Below are 21,552 nucleotides of genomic sequence, written 5' to 3' on the forward strand. Positions count from 1 at the left end.
TAATGGGTGAAGGAGTCTGTGCACTATAATGGGTGAAGGAGTCTGTGCACTATAATGGGTTAAGGAGTCTGTGCACTATAATGGGTTAAGGAGTCTGTGCACTATAATGGGTTAAGGAGTCTGTGCACTATAATGGGTTAAGGAGTCTGTGCACTATAATGGGTTAAGGAGTCTGTGCACTATAATGGGTTAAGGAGTCTGTGCACTATAATGGGTTAAGGAGTCTGTGCACTATAATGGGTGAAGGAGTCTGTGCACTATAATGGGTGAAGGAGTCTGTGCACTATAATGGGTTAAGGAGTCTGTGCACTATAATGGGTAAGGAGTCTGTGCACTATAATGGGTTAAGGAGTCTGTGCACTATAATGGGTTAAGGAGTCTGTGCACTATAATGGGTTAAGGAGTCTGTGCACTATAATGGGTTAAGGAGTCTGTGCACACTATAATGGGTTAAGGAGTCTGTGCACTATAATGGGTTAAGGAGTCTGTGCACTATAATGGGTTAATAGGTAGAGTCTGTGCCACACTATAATGGGTTAAGGAGTCTGTGCACTATAATGGGTTAAGGAGTCTGTGCACTATAATGGGTTAAGGAGTCTGTGCACACTATAATGGGTTAAGGAGTCTGTGCACTATAATGGGTTAAGGAGTCTGTGCACTATAATGGGTTAAGGAGTTTGTGCACTATAATGGGTTAAGGAGTCTGTGCACACTATAATGGGTTAAGGAGTCTGTGCACTATAATGGGTTAAGGAGTCTGTGCACTATAATGGGTTAAGGAGTCTGTGCACACTATAATGGGTTAAGGAGTCTGTGCACTATAATGGGTTAAGGAGTCTGTGCACTATAATGGGTTAAGGAGTCTGTGCACACTATAATGGGTTAAGGAGTCTGCACTATAATGGGTTAAGGAGTCTGTGCACTATAATGGGTTAAGGAGTCTGTGCACACTATAATGGGTTAAGGAGTCTGTGCACTATAATGGGTTAAGGAGTCTGTGCACACTATAATGGGTTAAGGAGTCTGTGCACTATAATGGGTTAAGGAGTCTATGCACTATAATGGGTTAAGGAGTCTGTGCACTATAATGGGTTAAGGAGTCTGTGCACTATAATGGGTTAAGGAGTCTGTGCACTATAATGGGTTAAGGAGTCTGTGCACTATAATGGGTTAAGGAGTCTGTGCACTATAATGGGTTAAGGAGTCTGTGCACTATAATGGGTTAAGGAGTCTGTGCACTATAATGGGTTAAGGAGTCTGTGCACTATAATGGGTTAAGGAGTCTGTGCACACTATAATGGGTGAAGGAGCCTGTGCACTATAATGGGTTAAGGAGCCTGTGCACTATAATGGGTTAAGGAGTCTGTGCACTATAATGGGTTAAGGAGTCTGTGCACTATAATGGGTTAAGGAGTCTGTGCACTATAATGGGTGAAGGAGTCTGTGCACTATAATGGGTTAAGGAGTCTGTGCAATATAATGGGTTAAGGAGTCTGTGCACTATAATGGGTTAAGGAGTCTGTGCACTATAATGGGTTAAGGAGTCTGTGCACTATAATGGGTTAAGGAGTCTGTGCACACTATAATGGGTTAAGGAGTCTGTGCACTATAATGGGTTAAGGAGTCTGTGCACTATAATGGGTTAAGGAGTCTGTGCACACTATAATGGGTTAAGGAGTCTGTGCACTATAATGGGTTAAGGAGTCTGTGCACTATAATGGGTTAAGGAGTCTGTGCACTATAATGGGTTAAGGAGTCTGTGCACACTATAATGGGTTAAGGAGTCTGTGCACTATAATGGGTTAAGGAGTCTGTGCACTATAATGGGTTAAGGAGTCTGTGCACACTATAATGGGTTAAGGAGTCTGTGCACTATAATGGGTTAAGGAGTCTGTGCACTATAATGGGTTAAGGAGTCTGTGCACACTATAATGGGTTAAGGAGTCTGTGCACTATAATGGGTTAAGGCGTCTGTGCACTATAATGGGTTAAGGAGTCTGTGCACACTATAATGGGTTAAGGAGTCTGTGCACTATAATGGGTTAAGGAGTCTGTGCACACTATAATGGGTTAAGGAGTCTGTGCACTATAATGGGTTAAGGAGTCTGTGCACTATAATGGGTTAAGGAGTCTGTGCACACTATAATGGGTTAAGGAGTCTGTGCACTATAATGGGTTAAGGAGTCTGTGCACCATAATGGGTTAAGGAGTCTGTGCACACTATAATGGGTTAAGGAGTCTGTGCACACTATAATGGGTTAAGGAGTCTGTGCACACTATAATGGGTTAAGGAGTCTGTGCACTATAATGGGTTAAGGAGTCTGTGCACTATAATGGGTTAAGGAGTCTGTGCACTATAATGGGTTAAGGAGTCTGTGCACTATAATGGGTTAAGGAGTCTGTGCACTATAATGGGTTAGGAGTCTGTGCACTATAATGGGTTAAGGAGTCTGTGCAGTATAATGGGTTAAGGAGTCTGTGCACTATAATGGGTTAAGGAGTCTGTGCACTATAATGGGTTAAGGAGTCTGTGCACTATAATGGGTTAAGGAGTCTGTGCACTATAATGGGTTAAGGAGTCTGTGGCACACTATAATGGGTGAAGGAGCCTGTGCACTATAATGGGTTAAGGAGCCTGTGCACTATAATGGGTTAAGGAGTCTGTGCACTATAATGGGTTAAGGAGTCTGTGCACTATAATGGGTTAAGGAGTCTGTGCACTATAATGGGTTAAGGAGTCTGTGCACTATAATGGGTTAAGGAGTCTGTGCACTATAATGGGTTAAGGAGTCTGTGCACTATAATGGGTTAAGGAGTCTGTGCACTATAATGGGTGAAGGAGTCTGTGCACTATAATGGGTTAAGGAGTCTGTGCACTATAATGGGTTAAGGAGTCTGTGCACTATAATGGGTTAAGGAGTCTGTGCACTATAATGGGTTAAGGAGTCTGTGCACTATAATGGGTTAAGGAGTCTGTGCACTATAATGGGTTAAGGAGTCTGTGCACACTATAATGGGTTAAGGAGTCTGTGCAGTATAATGGGTTAAGGAGTCTGTGCACTATAATGGGTTAAGGAGTCTGTGCACACTATAATGGGTTAAGGAGTCTGTGCACACTATAATGGGTTAAGGAGTCTGTGCACTATAATGGGTTAAGGAGTCTGTGCACACTATAATGGGTTAAGGAGTCTGTGCACACTATAATGGGTTAAGGAGTCTGTGCACTATAATGGGTTAAGGAGTCTGTGCACTATAATGGGTTAAGGAGTCTGTGCACACTATAATGGGTTAAGGAGTCTGTGCAGGTATAATGGGTTAAGGAGTCTGTGCACACTATAATGGGTTAAGGAGTCTGTGCACTATAATGGGTTAAGGAGTCTGTGCACTATAATGGGTTAAGGAGTCTGTGCACTATAATGGGTTAAGGAGTCTGTGCACTATAATGGGTTAAGGAGTCTGTGCACTATAATGGGTTAAGGAGTCTGTGCACTATAATGGGTATTAAGGAGTCTGTGCACACTATAATGGGTTAAGGAGTCTGTGCACTATAATGGGTTAAGGAGTCTGTGCACCTATAATGGGTTAAGGAGTCTGTGCACTATAAATGGGTTAAGGAGTCTGTGCACTATAATGGGTTAAGGAGTCTGTGCACACTATAATGGGGTTAAGGAGTCTGTGCACTATAATGGGTTAAGGCGTCTGTGCACTATAATGGGTTAAGGAGTCTGTGCACACTATAATGGGTTAAGGAGTCTGTGCACTATAATGGGTTTAAGGAGTCTGTGCACACTATAATGGGTTAAGGAGTCTGTGCACACTATAATGGGTTAAGGAGTCTGTGCACTATAATGGGTTAAGGAGTCTGTGCACTATAATGGGGGATAATGGGTTAAGGAGTCTGTGCACTATAATGGGTTAAGGAGTCTGTGCACTATAATGGGTTAAGGAGTCTGTGCACTATAATGGGTTAAGGAGTCTGTGCACTATAATGGGTTAAGGAGTCTGTGCACTATAATGGGTTAAGGAGTCTGTGCACTATAATGGGTTAAGGAGTCTGTGCACTATAATGGGTTAAGGAGTCTGTGCACTATAATGGGTTAAGGAGTCTGTGCACTATAATGGGTTAAGGAGTCTGTGCACACTATAATGGGTAAGGAGTCTGTGCAACTATAATGGGTGAAGGAGTCCTGTGCACTATAATGGGTTAAGGAGTCTGTGCACTATAATGGGTTAAGGAGTCTGTGCACTATAATGGGTTAAGGAGTCTGTGCACACTATAATGGGTTAAGGAGTCTGTGCACACTATAATGGGTGAAGGAGCCTGTGCACTATAATGGGTTAAGGAGCCTGTGCACTATAATGGGTTAAGGAGTCTGTGCACTATAATGGGTTAAGGAGTCTGTGCACAATAATGGGTTAAGGAGTCTGTGCACTATAATGGGTTAAGGAGTCTGTGCACTATAATGGGTTAAGGAGTCTGTGCACTATAATGGGTTAAGGAGTCTGTGCACTATAATGGGTTAAGGAGTCTGTGCACTATAATGGGTTAAGGAGTCTGTGCACTATAATGGGTTAAGGAGTCTGTGCACTATAATGGGTTAAGGAGTCTGTGCACTATAATGGGTTAAGGAGTCTGTGCACTATAATGGGTTAAGGAGTCTGTGCACTATAATGGGTTAAGGAGTCTGTGCACTATAATGGGTTAAGGAGTCTGTGCACTATAATGGGTTAAGGAGTCTGTGCACTATAATGGGTTAAGGAGTCTGTGCACTATAATGGGTTAAGGAGTCTGTGCACTATAATGGGTTAAGGAGCCTGTGCACTATAATGGGTTAAGGAGCCTGTGCACTATAATGGGTTAAGGAGCCTGTGCACTATAATGGGTTAAGGAGCCTGTGCACTATAATGGGTTAAGGAGTCTGTGCACTATAATGGGTTAAGGAGTCTGTGCACTATAATGGGTTAAGGAGTCTGTGCACTATAATGGGTTAAGGAGTCTGTGCACTATAATGGGTTAAGGAGTCTGTGCACACTATAATGGGTTAAGGAGTCTGTGCACACTATAATGGGTTAAGGAGTCTGTGCACACTATAATGGGTTAAGGAGTCTGTGCACTATAATGGGTTAAGGAGTCTGTGCACTATAATGGGTTAAGGAGTCTGTGCACTATAATGGGTTAAGGAGTCTGTGCACTATAATGGGTGAAGGAGTCTGTGCACACTATAATGGGTTAAGGAGTCTGTGCACTATAATGGGTTAAGGAGTCTGTGCACTATAATGGGTTAAGGAGTCTGTGCACTATAATGGGTTAAGGAGTCTGTGCACTATAATGGGTTAAGGAGTCTGTGCACTATAATGGGTTAAGGAGTCTGTGCACTATAATGGGTTAAGGAGTCTGTGCACACTATAATGGCTTATGACATGGTTATGACGCCCATCATTCCATTCAATGTTATAGTTAAGTAATAAGGGATGAGAACCCAGGGATTATCGTGTGATAACTCTCTTAGGGTTTATGGTAGAAAATTACAAGATTGTGTTGTAATACTGTTTGTTTATGCATCAAATAAGGTTTCTCTGTACTCTCTCATCTGTGTCTGAGTGGACTGAGTTGGGCCTCTGGCGCTGGCAATAGATAGGTACCAGGGAGGAGATGTCTCTGGTATGGATAGCTGAGTTGGTGTTTGTGTACTATGAGGTACCAGGGAGGAGATGTCTCTGGTATGGATAGCTGAGTTGGTGTTTGTGTACTATGAGGTACCAGGGAGGAGATGTCTCTGGTATGGATAGCTGAGTTGGTGTTTGTGTACTATGAGGTACCAGGAAGGAGATGTCTCTGGTATGGATAGCTGATGAGAAGAAGCCCCGTCTTGGGGGCCAAACCCTGGTTTCTATACAATGACAACAGTCTTCACAGCAGATTCTATCTGATGTGAATTATTCATTTATTTTATATAAAATGATAACTTTTTGACCCATTCGACATATCTGTTGTTTGTCATGTATTCAGGAGGATGTGTCGTTGACAAGCTCCATTATTGCAATAATTAATAACACACTTTGATTGTTTTGAAATCTTTTTAAAAAGTCTCTCTCCTTTGGCTAGAAATACTCCACAACAGGCTGTTCTTAGGCCCAAGGCAAATAATGACATGTTTTCATTAAAACCATTATAAAAATAAAAAAATCTGTACACACATTATATTCATCCTCTCACCAGACCAAATGGGTGTGATAGTAAATTCACCCTGGCAACCTACTCCGCTTTCAGAGCACTCTAGTTTGACAGCGGCCGAGCGCAGAATAACGGAGGAATTTACAAACGCCCTAAAGTCGGGTTGTTATGACAGGCAGCGGTGATTTTATTCTGGTGGTGCAAAAAAAAAACAACATTATTTAGTTTTTTAGATGCGAAGAAACCACAACATTATTTTGGTTTTTAGATGCGAAGAAACCACAACATTATTTTGGTTTTTAGATGCGAAGAAACCACAACATTATTTTGGTTTTTAGATGCGAAGAAACCACAACATTATTTTGGTTTTTAGATGCGAAGAAACCACAACATTATTTTGGTTTTTAGATGCGAAGAAACCACAACATTATTTTGGTTTTTAGATGCGAAGAAACCACAACATTATTTTGGTTTTTAGATGCGAAGAAACCACAACATTATTTTGGTTTTTAGATGAGAAGAAACCACAACATTATTTTGGTTTTTAGATGCGAAGAAACCACAACATTATTTTGTTTTTTAGATGCGAAGAAACCACAACATTATTTTGGTTTTTAGATGCGAAGAAACCACAACATTATTTTAGTTTTTAGATGCGAAGAAACCACAACATTATTTTGGTTTTTAGATGCGAAGAAACCACAACATTATTTTGGTTTTTAGATGCGAAGAAACCACAACATTATTTTGGTTTTTAGATGCGAAGAAACCACAACATTATTTTGGTTTTTAGATGAGAAGAAACCACAACATTATTTTGGTTTTTAGATGCGAAGAAACCACAACATTATTTTGGTTTTTAGATGCGAAGAAACCACAACATTATTTTGGTTTTTAGATGCGAAGAAACCACAACATTATTTTGGTTTTTAGATGCGAAGAAACTACAACATTATTTTGGTTTTTAGATGCGAAGAAACCACAACATTATTTTGGTTTTTAGATGCGAAGAAACCACAACATTATTTTGGTTTTTAGATGCGAAGAAACCACAACATTATTTTGGTTTTTAGATGCGAAGAAACCACAACATTATTTTGGTTTTTAGATGCGAAGAAACCACAACATTATTTTGGTTTTTAGATGCGAAGAAACCACAACATTATTTTGGTTTTTAGATGCGAAGAAACCACAACATTATTTTGGTTTTTAGATGCGAAGAAACCACAACATTATTTTGGTTTTTAGATGCGAAGAAACCACAACATTATTTTGGTTTTTAGATGCGAAGAAACCACAACATTATTTTGGTTTTTAGATGCGAAGAAACCACAACATTATTTTGGTTTTTAGATGCGAAGAAACCACAACATTATTTTGGTTTTTAGATGCGAAGAAACCACAACATTATTTTGGTTTTTAGATGCGAAGAAACCACAACATTATTTTGGTTTTTAGATGAGAAGAAACCACAACATTATTTTGGTTTTTAGATGCGAAGAAACCACAACACTATTTTGGTTTTTAGATGCGAAGAAACCACAACATTATTTTGGTTTTTAGATGCGAAGAAACCACAACATTATTTTGGTTTTTAGATGCATGCCAGCGAAGAAACTTCAACACTAAAACAATACATAAAACAGCACTATAAAAAGGTTGCCACAAACTGTTAGGGTCTTACATAAAGCTGTCCCAACAGGGGAGCTTGTGGCTGACTGCCGTAAATAAATAAGGTTTCTGACTTGTGGATTTGTGTATCTGGATACGAACCGCTTTTCTCCTTTCAATAATAATGAATGTCAACCTGAGTTTGAAACATTCACAAACATTATTGTATTTTATGTTCTGTACTTTCACAATGTTTGTTCTTCTATAATTAACACTTAGCTCTTCAGTATGAGCAGGGTTCAAGCAAACGAGCTGCGATGAGTTAGGCCTATTCTTTCATCTATGGACAGCGACAGAAATTCAGATGGATATTAGTTCAGATAAATTCAGCATAGATGTTGCCTTCACTTTACTCTTCGTTAAGTCACCACAGAGAGAGACCCCAGACTCAGCGGTTAGCCTACCATAGAGAGAGAGAGACCCAGACTCAGCGGTTAGCCTACCATAGAGAGAGAGAGACCCAGACTCAGCGGTTAGCCTACCATAGAGAGAGAGAGACCCAGACTCAGCGGTTAGCCTACCATAGAGAGAGAGAGACCCAGACTCAGCGGTTAGCCTACCATAGAGAGAGAGAGACCCAGAGGTTAGCCTACCATAGAGAGAGAGAGACCCAGACTCAGCGGTTAGCCTACCATAGAGAGAGAGACCCAGACTCAGCGGTTAGCCTACCATAGAGAGAGAGACCCAGACTCAGCGGTTAGCCTACCATAGAGAGAGAGACCCAGACTCAGCGGTTAGCCTACCATAGAGAGAGAGAGACCCAGACTCAGCGGTTAGCCTACCATAGAGAGAGAGAGACCCAGACTCAGCGGTTAGCCTACCATAGAGAGAGAGAGACCCAGACTCAGCGGTTAGCCTACCATAGAGAGAGAGAGACCCAGACTCAGCGGTTAGCCTACCATAGAGAGAGAGACCCCAGACTCAGCGGTTAGCCTACCATAGAGAGAGACCCCAGACTCAGCGGTTAGCCTACCATAGAGAGAGAGACCCCAGACTCAGCGGTTAGCCTACCATAGAGAGAGAGACCCCAGACTCAGCGGTTAGCCTACCATAGAGAGAGAGACCCCAGACTCAGCGGTTAGCCTACCATAGAGAGAGAGAGACCCAGACTCAGCGGTTAGCCTACCATAGAGAGAGAGAGACCCAGACTCAGCGGTTAGCCTACCATAGAGAGAGAGAGACCCAGAGGTTAGCCTACCATAGAGAGAGAGAGACCCAGACTCAGCGGTTAGCCTACCATAGAGAGAGAGACCCAGAGGTTAGCCTACCATAGAGAGAGAGAGACCCAGATTCAGCGGTTAGCCTACCATAGAGAGAGAGAGACCCAGACTCAGCGGTTAGCCTACCATAGAGAGAGAGAGACCCAGACTCAGCGGTTAGCCTACCATAGAGAGAGAGAGACCCAGACTCAGCAGTTAGCCTACCATAGAGAGAGAGACCCAGACTCAGCGGTTAGCCTACCATTTGAAGTATTTTATTTGTCCTATGTGGTCTAAAAAAGGAAGGACGATACAATCACGAGGATCCACTTGTATAGACAATATACAGACGCACTGAAAGCACATTGAGCAAACAAAACTACCCTTGCAATATGAACTGGAATAACATGGGTCTATTACTGAACTGTCTGTTGAACAAGGACAACGACATAATTCAGAACATGGGCCATTCTTACAGTATTGTCCCTGTACACCAAGTCAAAACAGGAGGATAAATTAACAGGGGTACATAAGCAATGAAAGTTCTTACAATGGTGGCAGGTATGCAGGCTGTTACAATATTAAATTAAATTTTTCTAAAACAGGCTATAGGCTACATGTGCACCACCAAGTCAGAACAGTAGGCTAAGTTCTTAGGGGGGGGGGGGGAAGGGTACCAAATTCTTAGGGTGAGGCACATGGGCTACTAACATACACTTAGTATTACTTTGACATTCTCTGGATGATGTCATGCTGGATTGACAGCATGGCCAAAGCATTTAACCTTTCTGGCCCATGGAGTTGCGTATGACGGTTTTTATCCTTTTAAAAAGGTAGAAAAGTTACTCCCTGACTCGGCAGTTGTCATCGGAGTGGTGATGATGATTTTGAGAAGAGAGACCGTCTCAGACAAGGCCTGCTGCAGGTTATTCTGGTAGAGTGATTTCAATAATGATAGTGATTTCCCTGTCTCAGCCTCCAGTATTTATGCTGCAGTAGTTTGTGTCGGGGGGCTGGGGTCAGTTTGTTATATCTGGAGTACTTCTCCTGTCCTATTCGGTGTCCTGTGTGAATCTAAGTGTGCGTTCTCTAATTCTCTCCTTCTCTCTTTCTTTCTCTCTCTCGGAGGACCTGAGCCCTAGGACCATGCCCCAGGACTACCTGACATGATGACTCCTTGCTGTCCCCAGTCCACCTGGCCATGCTGCTGCTCCAGTTTCAACTTCCACCTGACTGTGCTGCTGCTCCAGTTTCAACTGTTCTGCCTTATTATTATTCGACCATGCTGGTCATTTATGAACATTTGAACATCTTGGCCATGTTCTGTTATAATCTCCACCCGGCACAGCCAGAAGAGGACTGGCCACCCCACATAGCCTGGTTCCTCTCTAGGTTTCTTCCTAGGTATTGGCCTTTCTAGGGAGTTTTTCCTAGCCACCGTGCTTCTACACCTGCATTGCTTTCTGTTTGGGGTTTTAGGCTGGGTTTCTGTACAGCACTTTGAGATATCAGCTGATGTACGAAGGGCTATATAAATAAATTTGATTTGATTTGAATAAAGAATGTGCCGTCTTTCCAGTGTGCAGCTCAGGATGCCGGTAGACAGTGAACAGCTCCCTTTTCATCTTCTCCTGGTTACCCACAAGCCACAGCTGGGTAAAACACTGGAGTTCTGCAGTCCAGAAAGGAATCCATCAGCAGCGGTTGGACACCACGTACATTACCACTCATCAGCGCTGACCAATCGTAGGTTTGTGCAACCAGTTTCTCCTTGACATTCAGCTAGTACTTGTTTGATGGTGTTGGAGAGGCCAACACCAGTTTTGTCCTTCACCTCTACAAACACCTCTCACACACACTGTTGTCTGGTGTTGGAATCGGCTAAACTTTGAACATTGAGATATTAAATAAATGATAGAGACAAAGCCTTGAATAGAAAGAGTTTGTAAAAAGCCAGGCTTTGGAATGTGTTTGATGGAGGAGAGGAGAGCGATGTGTTGACAGATGGATATCTGTGGGTCAGGAGGTGAGAGTCGAGGTCAGTTCCCCTTAAGGGAGTAATCAGGGTTGCTACAGTGGGGAGAACAAGTATTTGATACACTGACAATTTTTCAGGTTTTCCAGACATGTAGATGTCTGTATTTTTTATCATAAGTACACTTCAACTGTGAGAGACTGAATCTAAAACAAAAATCCAGAAAATCACATTGTATGATTTTTAAGTAATTCATTTGCATTTTATTGCATGACATAAGTATTTGATACATCAGAAAAGCAGAACTTAATATTTGGTACAGAAACCTTTGTTTGCAATTACAGAGATCATACGTTTCCTGTTGTTCTTGACCAGGTTTGCACACACTGCAGCAGTGTGTAAGTAGGAAAACCTGCAAAAATCGGCAGTGTATCAAATACTTGTTCTCCCCACTGCATCTGGTTACCTTCTTTCCTGTGGAGCCATAAACTGTAAGGAAGAGGAACGTCTTAAGTAGGATGTATATAAACTGATGTCTGAAATGTCTTAAGTAGGATGTATATAAACTGATGTATATAAACTGTGATGTCTGAAATGTTTTGTCTGATTTCAGCTGCACAAAACCTTTGGAAAGATTAAACTTGGTTAAAGCTTCTCTAGTGTTTGTGAGTTATTTACTCACAACAACAAAAAATAAGAACCTAACAGTTGGCGTTGTCGACAGGATTCACCACGATTTCTTTATCAAACCAAAGAGTCCAGAACAGTGGAACAGGAGCCGGCACAGCAAATAAGGTAGGCACGTTCCTACACCTGTTACCACTCATTCTGACATCTTGGGGAGATGAGAATCGTAGGCTGAACAATTATAGAATACGGCCTTTTGAAGCCTGAGTTTATTCAAAAGGCCCATTGTGTAACGACCGGTCGTAGCTTTATAGTAAATGGTAAGGCCCGGAAGGTAAACTCATACAGGCTGCTGTGTTTAGGGAATAATAACTATTGATATGGCGACAAACGGACCCGTTTCTCCCTGTAATATAGAGAAAGCGGTATTAAATAAAGCCATGGAGGCGCTAAAAGAAGTGCACGTTAATTCTACCAATTATGTTATGCTTTTTGACTTGTGTCTTGGAGATGGTATGAAGGAAAGGTTAATGTCATAATTCATCATATTGTCAATTTTTGTCTAATTTACTGAAACAGAAATGTAATGAATTTAACTGTGTTTTCGTTGTTGTTGAGATTATCCTGGAAGCTGAAGTCAGATCGTGTTTAAATTTAAGATAGAAATAATTTGACAATAGACAGTCAACCTCAAAACCCTCCCTAACCGGCTGAAGAAAAAGAGAAGAAGGCGGTGCTCTGAGAGACAATGACTTTTACCACTCCTATCTGAGTCCGAACCAAAACCAGGGCCGGGGTGCGAAGAGCGCGTGTGGAGTGAGCGTGGAGAGAGAGAGAACAAGCTCAGGTGAGAGACTCGTGGTGCTGAGAGCGCGTGTGGAGTGAGCGTGGAGAGAGAGAGGACAAGCTCAGTTGAGAGACTCGTGGTGCTGAGAGCGCGTGTGGAGTGAGCGTGGAGAGAGAGAGGACAAGCTCAGGTGAGAGACTCGTGTACGTGGAAAAAACAGAAGTATCTAACTGGATATTAAAATCGGGACATTATCAAGGGCCATGAAATGCGACAGGCAAAAGTTACATGTGCCGTTGGGAAAATGAACTGTAAACGATACGCTAGAATGATAAGTGCCGGGTGAAGGGGGGGGGGTATACGCCCTGCTAACTATTTAAACTGAAAACGCATTGAGATACTGATTTTTCTTTACCAGGCCTGTAATGGGAAGAGTTATGACCGGCAATAAAAGGTTGTTTATAAATGTATGTTCTAACAGGGGTGATGGGTGCGGAGTTGATCAACTGGAATTTGTGCCTTCGTCTCAAAGAATGCACTGAGTTCAGTCATTCTACATTCTAAAGTGATAAAACGTTGTCGTTGTGATGGGACACTGAACGCACTGAGGTCAGTCATTCTACATTCTACATTCTAAAGTGATAAAACGTTTTCGTTGTGATGGGACACTGAACGCACTGAGGTCAGTCATTCTACATTCTACATTCTAAAGTGATAAAACGTTTTCGTTGTGATGGGACACTGAACGCACTGAGGTCAGTCATTCTACATTCTACATTCTAAAGTGATAAAACGTTTTCGTTGTGATGGAACACTGAACGCACTGAGGTCAGTCATTCTACATTCTAAAGTGATAAAACGTTTTCGTTGTGATGGAACACTGAACGCACTGAGGTCAGTCATTCTAAAGTGATAAAACGTTGTCGTTGTGATGGAACACTGAACGCACTGAGGTCAGTCATTCTACATTCTACAGTGATAAAACGTTGTCGTTGTGATGGAACACTGAACGCACTGAGGTCAGTCATTCTACATTCTAAAGTGATAAAACGTTGTCGTTGTGATTGGGACACTGCGAGGGAGAATGGCTAAAGCACGATGAGAGGCTGAGGCGCTGCTAACAGTTATGTGGCTGCCGAGAGAGTTTTTAAGAAACGTATCTCTCTCTGGGTGTCATCGTGACGGGAGGTGGTTTGTTAGGGAGACTCACTGGATGACAGCTTGGGACGAACATGAAAGTTTGGTTTTTGTATTACCCTGTATTAAGAGTTCATGTTACATCAATGCTAAGTTATTAAACATGTACTTAGTTTCTCTTTTCTTTTCAAGTCAATATGTTTTTAGGTTTGGTGGAACATGAGGGTGTTCAACTAAATTGATTTGAGAACGTGTTAGTAGGTTTGTAAAACGTAGAAAATGATTTGGGAGTATAATGTGTTATGGGTTAGATGTAATGATAGAGGAGTATCAATCCCAGAGACTGAATATTGTTGCAGGAGATAGCTGCTCTCTTTCTTCTATGAGCTAACGGTACACAATATGGGGATTTAATTGAACGTTACACATACACAGATAATGGTGAAAGTAGAAGAGATAGTGTTATTTCAGACACTATTGGCAACTTTCAGTAATGAGTTTATCACAGAAGGCATAACACTTGAAAGAATAGCAACCGATCCCTGTATACAGGAGGCCACATCGCCAGAAGGACTAGCTACAGATCCCTGTATACAGGAGGCCACATCGCCAGAAGGACTAGCTACAGATCCCTGTATACAGGAGGCCACATCGCCAGAAGGACTAGCTACAGATCCCTGTATACAGGAGGCCACATCGCCAGAAGGACTAGCTACAGATCCCTGTATACAGGAGGCCACATCGCCAGAAGGACTAGCTACAGATCCCTGTATACAGGAGGCCACATCGCCAGAAGGGAAGTTGGCTGTGATAATAGCATCACATCGCCTGCAGAGTGTGATTAAGAAACATGTGACTCAGAGTTTTGTACGGTTGGGATGCTCTTCCAAAGCCACTAATCTCTCCCCCATTTCTGACAGATAGTAAACACTTGACATCCCTCCCAGTAGACTGGGAGCGAACCACGGTAAATGGAAAGTGTCAGAAGGTGGCTGCTTATCAACCAACCGGTGGAGCCCAAAGTCTACACTGTAACAAAGGTGTTTACAAACGGGTGGGGGGGGGGATAGTGTGTGTTTAGAGTCCAATGTGAGGGTAGAGTCCAGTGTGTGTGTGTGGGGGGGGGGGGGGGGATAGATAGGCCTTGGGGTAGATCTGACTTGGGGTAGATCTGACTTGGGGTAGATCTGACTTGGGGTGAGAGATGTGTACCTAACTTAAGCACAGGGGTGTAATATCCACAGGTACCAACTGTAGCAGAATACAGGAGATCAGTGGAGATGTTGGTGGCTAGAGACTAAGGGATAAATTGGGAAACAGGTAGGGGGTATCTGAAAGTTCAGTCCTAGACTTATCAGTAAAACACGAAGACAATAGGAGAGCAGGAGACAAATTCGGGGCAATAGCTAGTCTCACAGCAGTCCCTGTAGGGCCAGTAACAGAAGGAACAGTAGTAGAAGTGTAGAATGCTATATTAATAGCATGAACTTGGACTACGGCACAAATGGGGGGTATTGTGAGACGATAGTCACGGGCCATGTTGGAAGCAGCAAAGGTTACTTTTGTAGCATTGTTGGTATATCAGTAATGACGACAAGTCACATGGATTGGTAAGTGGTAACTGGGGGACCAATGGGAGAACAGGGGATGCTGTTATTCAAATATCACTAATGATGTTGTCAGGAAATAACCTGTGTGTTGCAGTGTGCATATGTCCTCAGGTGGAACCAAGATATAACCAAGGGCACGGGCTGAATTCTGGAGATTGAGTGTACATCAAGAGACACCAGGCGGGGGTGTTGGAACAGCATTGATTTGAGACACACTACTTCGAACAGTACCTACAGTGGTTAAGATCGTCATGTCGCTCCTTGGGGGGGGGGGGGGGGGGGGGTGCATAGTTTTCACGTGAGGTGAGGTCCAACTGCATAATGGGTGAGTGAAGACACCATGACACAGGAAGTGAAGACACCATGACACAGGAAGTGAAGACACCATGACACAGGAAGCGGAGCGAGAGAGAGACTAGATTCCATTGTAAGACATACAGAATGGTTGGGTCTGGGAACTACTATAAACATCATAGTTGGTTTGGGGTTTAACTGCTTTATGGGTTAATGCATCATATGATAGAGGATATTATTTACATATTGATTTCATCCTTTATTTAACCGGGTAGGCTAGTTGAGAACAAGTTCTCATTTGCAACTGCGACCTGGCGAAGATAAAGCAAAGCAGTTCGACACATACAACAGAGTTACACATGGAATCATACAAACATACAATCAATAATACAGTAGAAAAGGTCTATATACAGCATGTGCAGATGAGGTAGGATAAGAGAGGTAAGGCAATAAATAGGCCATGGTGGCAAAGTCATTACAATATAGCAATTAAACACTGGAATGGTAGGATGTGCAGAGGGTGAATGTGCAAGTTGACATACTGGGTGCAAAGGAGCAAGATAAATAAATAAATAAATACAGTATGGGGATGAGATAGCTCATCTGTAAATAGCCCATCCAATCTATGTACAGGTGCAGTGAACTGTGAGCTGCTCTGACAGCTGGTGCTTAAAGCTAGTGAGGGAGGTAAGAGTATCCAGCTGCAGAAATTTTTGCAGTTCGTTCCAGTCATTGGCAGCAGAGAAATTAAAGGAGAGGCGGCCAAAGGAGGAATTGGATTTGGGGATGACCAGTGAGATTTGGCGAGGAGTATGAAGCGAAGGCCAGCCAACGAGAGCATACAGGTCGCAGTGGTGGGTAGTATATGGGGCGTTGGTGACAAAACAGATGGTACAGTGATAGACTGCATCCAATTTGTTGAGTAGAGTGTTGGAGGCTACTTTGTAAATTACATCGCCGAAGTCGAGGATTGGTAGGATGGTCAGTTTAACGCGGGTATGTTTGGCAGCATGAGTGAAGGAGGCTTTGTTGTGAAATAGGAACCCGATTCTAGATTTAATTTTGGATTGGAGATGTTTCATGTGAGTCTGGAAGGAGAGTTTACAGTCTAACCAGACACCTAGGAATTTGTAGTTGTCCACATATTCTAAGTCAGAACCGTCCAGAGTAGTGATGTTGGACGGGCGGGCAGGTGCGGGCAGCGATCGGTTAAAGAGCATGTCCAAGAAATTGGCCGATGGATCAGCTAACAGCCCAATATGCTCTAGATAGCTAGCAGGCCGCGGTTAGCAGAAGGGCCTTCAGGGGACGTCGCGCCTGAGTGGCCTGTTGGGATCATCGGGCAGATTACGTCGGTATTCCAGTCGTGAAGGATCGACGGGGCCCCGTACCGGCAGTAGAAGGGGTCCGGATATTGTAGCCGAGGAGTGGGCTTCAGGAGCCCTAGCCGGGAGATGGGTCTAGCATGGGCTAGCTCCAGGCTAGTTGGTGCTAGCTCCGGGACAGAAATGTTAGCCAGGAGTAGTCAACCGGGGTTGCGGTTAGCTAACTGCGATGATCCAGATGAAAAGGTTCAGAGTTTGCTGGTAGGAATCCGGAGCTTTGGAGAGAAAAATAGGTCCGGTATGTTTCTGGTTTGAAACGCGTTGTAAGAACTGGCGAGAGCTTTCCGAGCTAAAGGTTAGCTGATGTATTTATCTTCTTCCCTTCTTTAGCCGACACTATGATAATTCCAGACAGCCCATTGAATAAAACACATGCTGACAATACTGGTGTCAAACCATCCAGATCTCATTAGCATGAAATAACATCTACCTTCTCATTGAAACAGTTCTATAGCAACTTTCAACACACAGTGTGAAGTTGAAACAAACAACAGCCTGGAGTTCTTCAGGATGTGTGAGTCAGATAGAACTTAACCCAGCAATAGACTGGGTCATAACTTACGGAGGTCTAACTTATGAAGAAAGAATCTGCTCTTACCATCATAAACAGATTTCCCAATCTTCTCCTCCTCTTCTTCATCTTTAATGTTGACATTCAGCTCCAGTGTTTGACTGCAGTCTTCCAGCTTCACTGATGCCATCTCTGGATCCTGCAGTGCAAAATGGGCTCCACTGTCACAATCAGGACCCAGTGACTGGAGGTTTGGACTCGGTGTGGAAGGAGAGAGGCAGGTTGTCCTCACTGTTGATGTTACCGGCCTCAGACTTGATCTGAGTCGTCCTGTAGTAATAAAGAGAAACGGACACAAAAGTTATTGTCTTGACAGTTCTGCCACTTTCTTAATTCTCTAAAAATAAATTATATTTGTTCAATTATCTCATTTCAATAGATCAGGTAGCTAAGCATTGACAACTCAACATTCATTCCCATTAGACAAAAAGTACACACTTTAAATGACACAATGTAAGTGAACTTAACCTATAGTAGATTTCCCACATTTACATAAATGCATAAATTACAACAAAACAACAGTTAGTACAAGGTTGCAGTTACTTTAGATTTTATTGGGATTATTATACTTCTCATTTGGACTAATGTGATCATATTTTCACATATAACACACTGAGAGACAAAGAGACATAACACACAGACATATTGACCAGATAAATACTCTTAACAGTCTGAAAAGTTGGCTTGATTCTTCCAAAGTCCTGCACAACCTTCCAATGTATTATAATTAAATTATTCTAAAGTCATGTTTGAATGTATATATTAAAACGTTTCTGGTTCGCTCAGATAAATTATTCAATTTTGTTATCACTCTGAATCTAAATGTTATTTTTGCCTATTTTTCGTTTATGTCTGGATAACACAGATTGTTGACAATCTATTCCTGGTATTGACTGAATGTCTGTCTCTAACCAACTGAGTACTGTTGTGACTAGAGTTTGTCCGTTTTAAATGGTGTGCATTGTGAAATAAAATGAGCATGGTGCATGACTACAACAGAAGAAACATATCTCCACCTTTAAAACAATCCTTGTTGCTTTGTTGTGTCCAATCTGCAGTCTTCTAACTTGACTTGCTGATGCACGTGCCCATATTTAGCTATCCTTCTGATAATGTATGCAATTTAGGCAGCACTATGGACTATGTTCCTGAATAGCCATGTCCTCACTGTATTATTTCACCTCACAAAAAATCTATTGTATTTCCCATTTTCACACCATAGAAACAATTACAGACAAAGATAGAAACACCTGAATGTCTGAATATTGTTACACATGTAATAATAATAATAATAATAATGTGAACCCGCGCTGCCTGCACTGAATTCAGGTGACGTAGACAGAAGGGGAGCCGCCATTTTACCATCTCGTGAATTTTACACAAAACAAATAACGAACTCAAAAATCGCAAATAAATAGATTTAAAAAATGAAATTAGCTTTAGTAAATGATGTTTATTCCCTCTGCCAAACCCAAAGTCTCTAGCTATGTGACATAAAATAGTTATCCTCACTCGGCTTGACACAAATATTACACATAAAACCTTTACCAAACGTGATAATACCTTAAATTATGTGTTACCCAGCACGTTATGACATGTTCTTTCGATATTACAAAGTTTAAACGTGCTATTACATACCTGTAGTAATACATGTGAAACGGACACAAAATATATGGTCTTCACCACACAGTGCTGGCGCCTTAACGGAACTTCCTGTTCCACCACTGCAACAGAGGCAGTGTTGCCAACTCCTCAGTAAGGAAAGTAGCTATTGGCTGTCTTTTTTTCCTATTTTTTTTATTAACAACAAATCAATACAGGAAGTACATGAGGGAACGAACACAAGTATATATGAATAATATACAATGGATAATTGTGCTAGAGGGAACAATATCACATTACACAAGGACCTTAAGGGACATACATACACTTATAATTCTAACAGCTTTTTTGTTAGTAGAGTATTATTGTCTTAAAATACAGTTCAATTTCTTTTAATTTCCTAGGGACGGCATGGAAGAGCACTAGTAAGCCAGTGACTCAGCCCCTGTAATAGGGTTAGAGGCAGAGAATCCCAGTGGAGAGAGGGGAACCGGCCAGGCAGAGACAGCAAGGGCGGTTCTTTGCTCCAGTGCCTTTCCGTTCACCTTCACACTCCTGGGCCAGACTACACTCAATCATAGGACCCAGATGAGTCTTCAATAAAGACTTAAAGGTTGAGACAGAGTCTGCATCTCTCACATGGGTAGGCAGACCATTCCATAAAAATTGAGCTTTATGGGAGAAAGTCCTGCCTCCAACTGTTTGCTTAGAAATTCTAGGGACAATTAGGAGGCCTGCGTCTTGTGACCATAGCGTACGTGTAGGTATGTACGGCAGGACCAAAATCAGAAAGATAGGTAGGAGCAAGCCCATGTAATGCTTTGTAGGTTAGCAGTAAAACCTTGAAATCAGCCCTTGCCTTAACAGGAAGCCGGTGTAGGGAGGCTAGCACTGGAGTAATATGATCAAATTTTAGGGTTCTAGTCAGGATTCTAGCAGCCGAATTTAGCACTAACTGTGTGGACAGAAAATTTCAGATTTTTGCAATGTTACGTAGATGGAAAAAAGCTGTTTATTATGTTCAACATAGGAGGGCCAAACACAGGAAGCAGCTCTTTCAGTAGTTTAGTTGGAATAGGGTCCAGTATGTATCTTGAAGGGTTAGAGGCCATGATTATTTTCATCATTGTGTAAAGAGATATAGTACTAAAACACTTGAGTGTCTCTCTTGATCCTAGGTCCTGGCAGAGTTGTGCAGACTCCGGACAACCTAGCTTTGGAGGAATACGCAGATTTAAAGAGGAGTCCGTAATTTGCTTTCTAAATGATCATGATCTTTTCCTCAAAGAAGTTCATGAATGTATTACTGCTGAAGTGAAAGCCATCCTCTCTTGGGGAATGCTGCTTTTTAGTTAGCTTTGCGACAGTATCAAAAATAAATTTTGGATTGTTCTTATTTTCCTCAATTAAGTTGGAAAAATAAGATGATCGAGCAGCAGTAAGGGCTCTTCGATACGGCACGGTACTGCCTTTCCAAGCTAGTCGGAAGACTTCCAGTTTGGTGTGGCGCCATTTCCATTCCAATTTTCTGGAAGCTTGCTTCAGAGCTCGGGTATTTTCTGTATACCAGGGAGCTAGTTTATGACAAATGTTTTTAGTTTTTATGGGTGCAACTGCATCTAGGGTATTGCGCAAGGTTAAATTGAGTTCCTCAGTTAGGTGATTAACTGATTTTTGTCCTCTGACAACCTTGGGTAGGCAGAGGGAGTCTGGAAGGGCATCAAGGAATCTTTGGGTTGTCTGAGAATTTATAGCACGACTTTTGATGCTCCTTGGTTGGGGTCTGAGCAGATTATTTATTGCGATTGCAAATGTAATAAAATGGTGGTCCGATAGTCCAGGATTATGAGGAAAAACATTAAGATCCACAACATTTATTCCATGGGACAAAACTAGGTCCAGAGTATGACTGTGGCAGTGAGTAGGTCCGGAGACATGTTGGACAAAACCCACTGAGTCGATGATGGCTCCGAAAGCCTTTTGTAGTGGGTCTGTGGACTTTTCCATGTGAATATTAAAGTCACCAAAAATTAGAATATTATCTGCTATGACTACAAGGTCCGATAGGAATTCAGGGAACTCAATGAGGAACGCTGTATATGGCCCAGGAGGCCTGTAAACAGTAGCTATAAAAAGTGATTGAGTAGGCTGCATAGATTTCATGACTAGAAGCTCAAAAGACAAAAACGTATTTTTTTATTTTTTGTAAATTGAAACTTGCTATCGTAAATGTTAGCAACACCTCCGCCTTTGTGGGATGCGCAGGGGTTATGTCACTAGTGTAACCAGGAGGTGAGGCCTCATTTAACACAGTAAATTCATCAGGCTTAAGCCATGTTTCAGTCAGGCCAATCACATCAAGATTATGATCAGTGATTAGTTAATTGACTATAACTGCCTTGGAAGTGAGGGATCTAACATTAAGTAGCCCTATTTTGAGATGTGATTCATCACGATCTATTTCAATAATGGCAGGAATGGAGGAGGTCTTTATTCTAGTGAGATTGCTAAGGCGAACA

At 42.1% G+C, this 21,552-nt stretch overlaps 1 protein-coding gene across 2 annotated transcripts in view; it reads right to left on the reverse strand.

The window, feature by feature from the left end:
• Positions 1-19,180, reverse strand: part of LOC109876412 (oocyte zinc finger protein XlCOF6-like) — a 30,978-nt gene extending 11,798 nt beyond the window's left edge. The window contains exons 1-2 of one of the 2 annotated variants that reach the window (XM_031821258.1): positions 19,070-19,180; positions 17,459-17,701 (exon numbers count right to left, since the gene is read on the reverse strand). In XM_031821258.1, coding sequence (XP_031677118.1) covers positions 17,459-17,561 — 103 coding nt within the window. In that variant the 5' untranslated portion in view covers positions 17,562-17,701; positions 19,070-19,180. Of the gene's footprint in view, positions 1-17,458; positions 17,737-19,069 lie in introns of those variants that run through there. The other variant, XM_020468830.2, reaches the window with a different exon arrangement.
• Positions 19,181-21,552: the final 2,372 nt, after the last annotated feature.

This window comes from Oncorhynchus kisutch, unplaced genomic scaffold (assembly GCF_002021735.2).
Source record: "Oncorhynchus kisutch isolate 150728-3 unplaced genomic scaffold, Okis_V2 scaffold3945, whole genome shotgun sequence".
In the NCBI taxonomy this organism is placed as follows: Eukaryota; Metazoa; Chordata; class Actinopteri; order Salmoniformes; family Salmonidae; genus Oncorhynchus; species Oncorhynchus kisutch.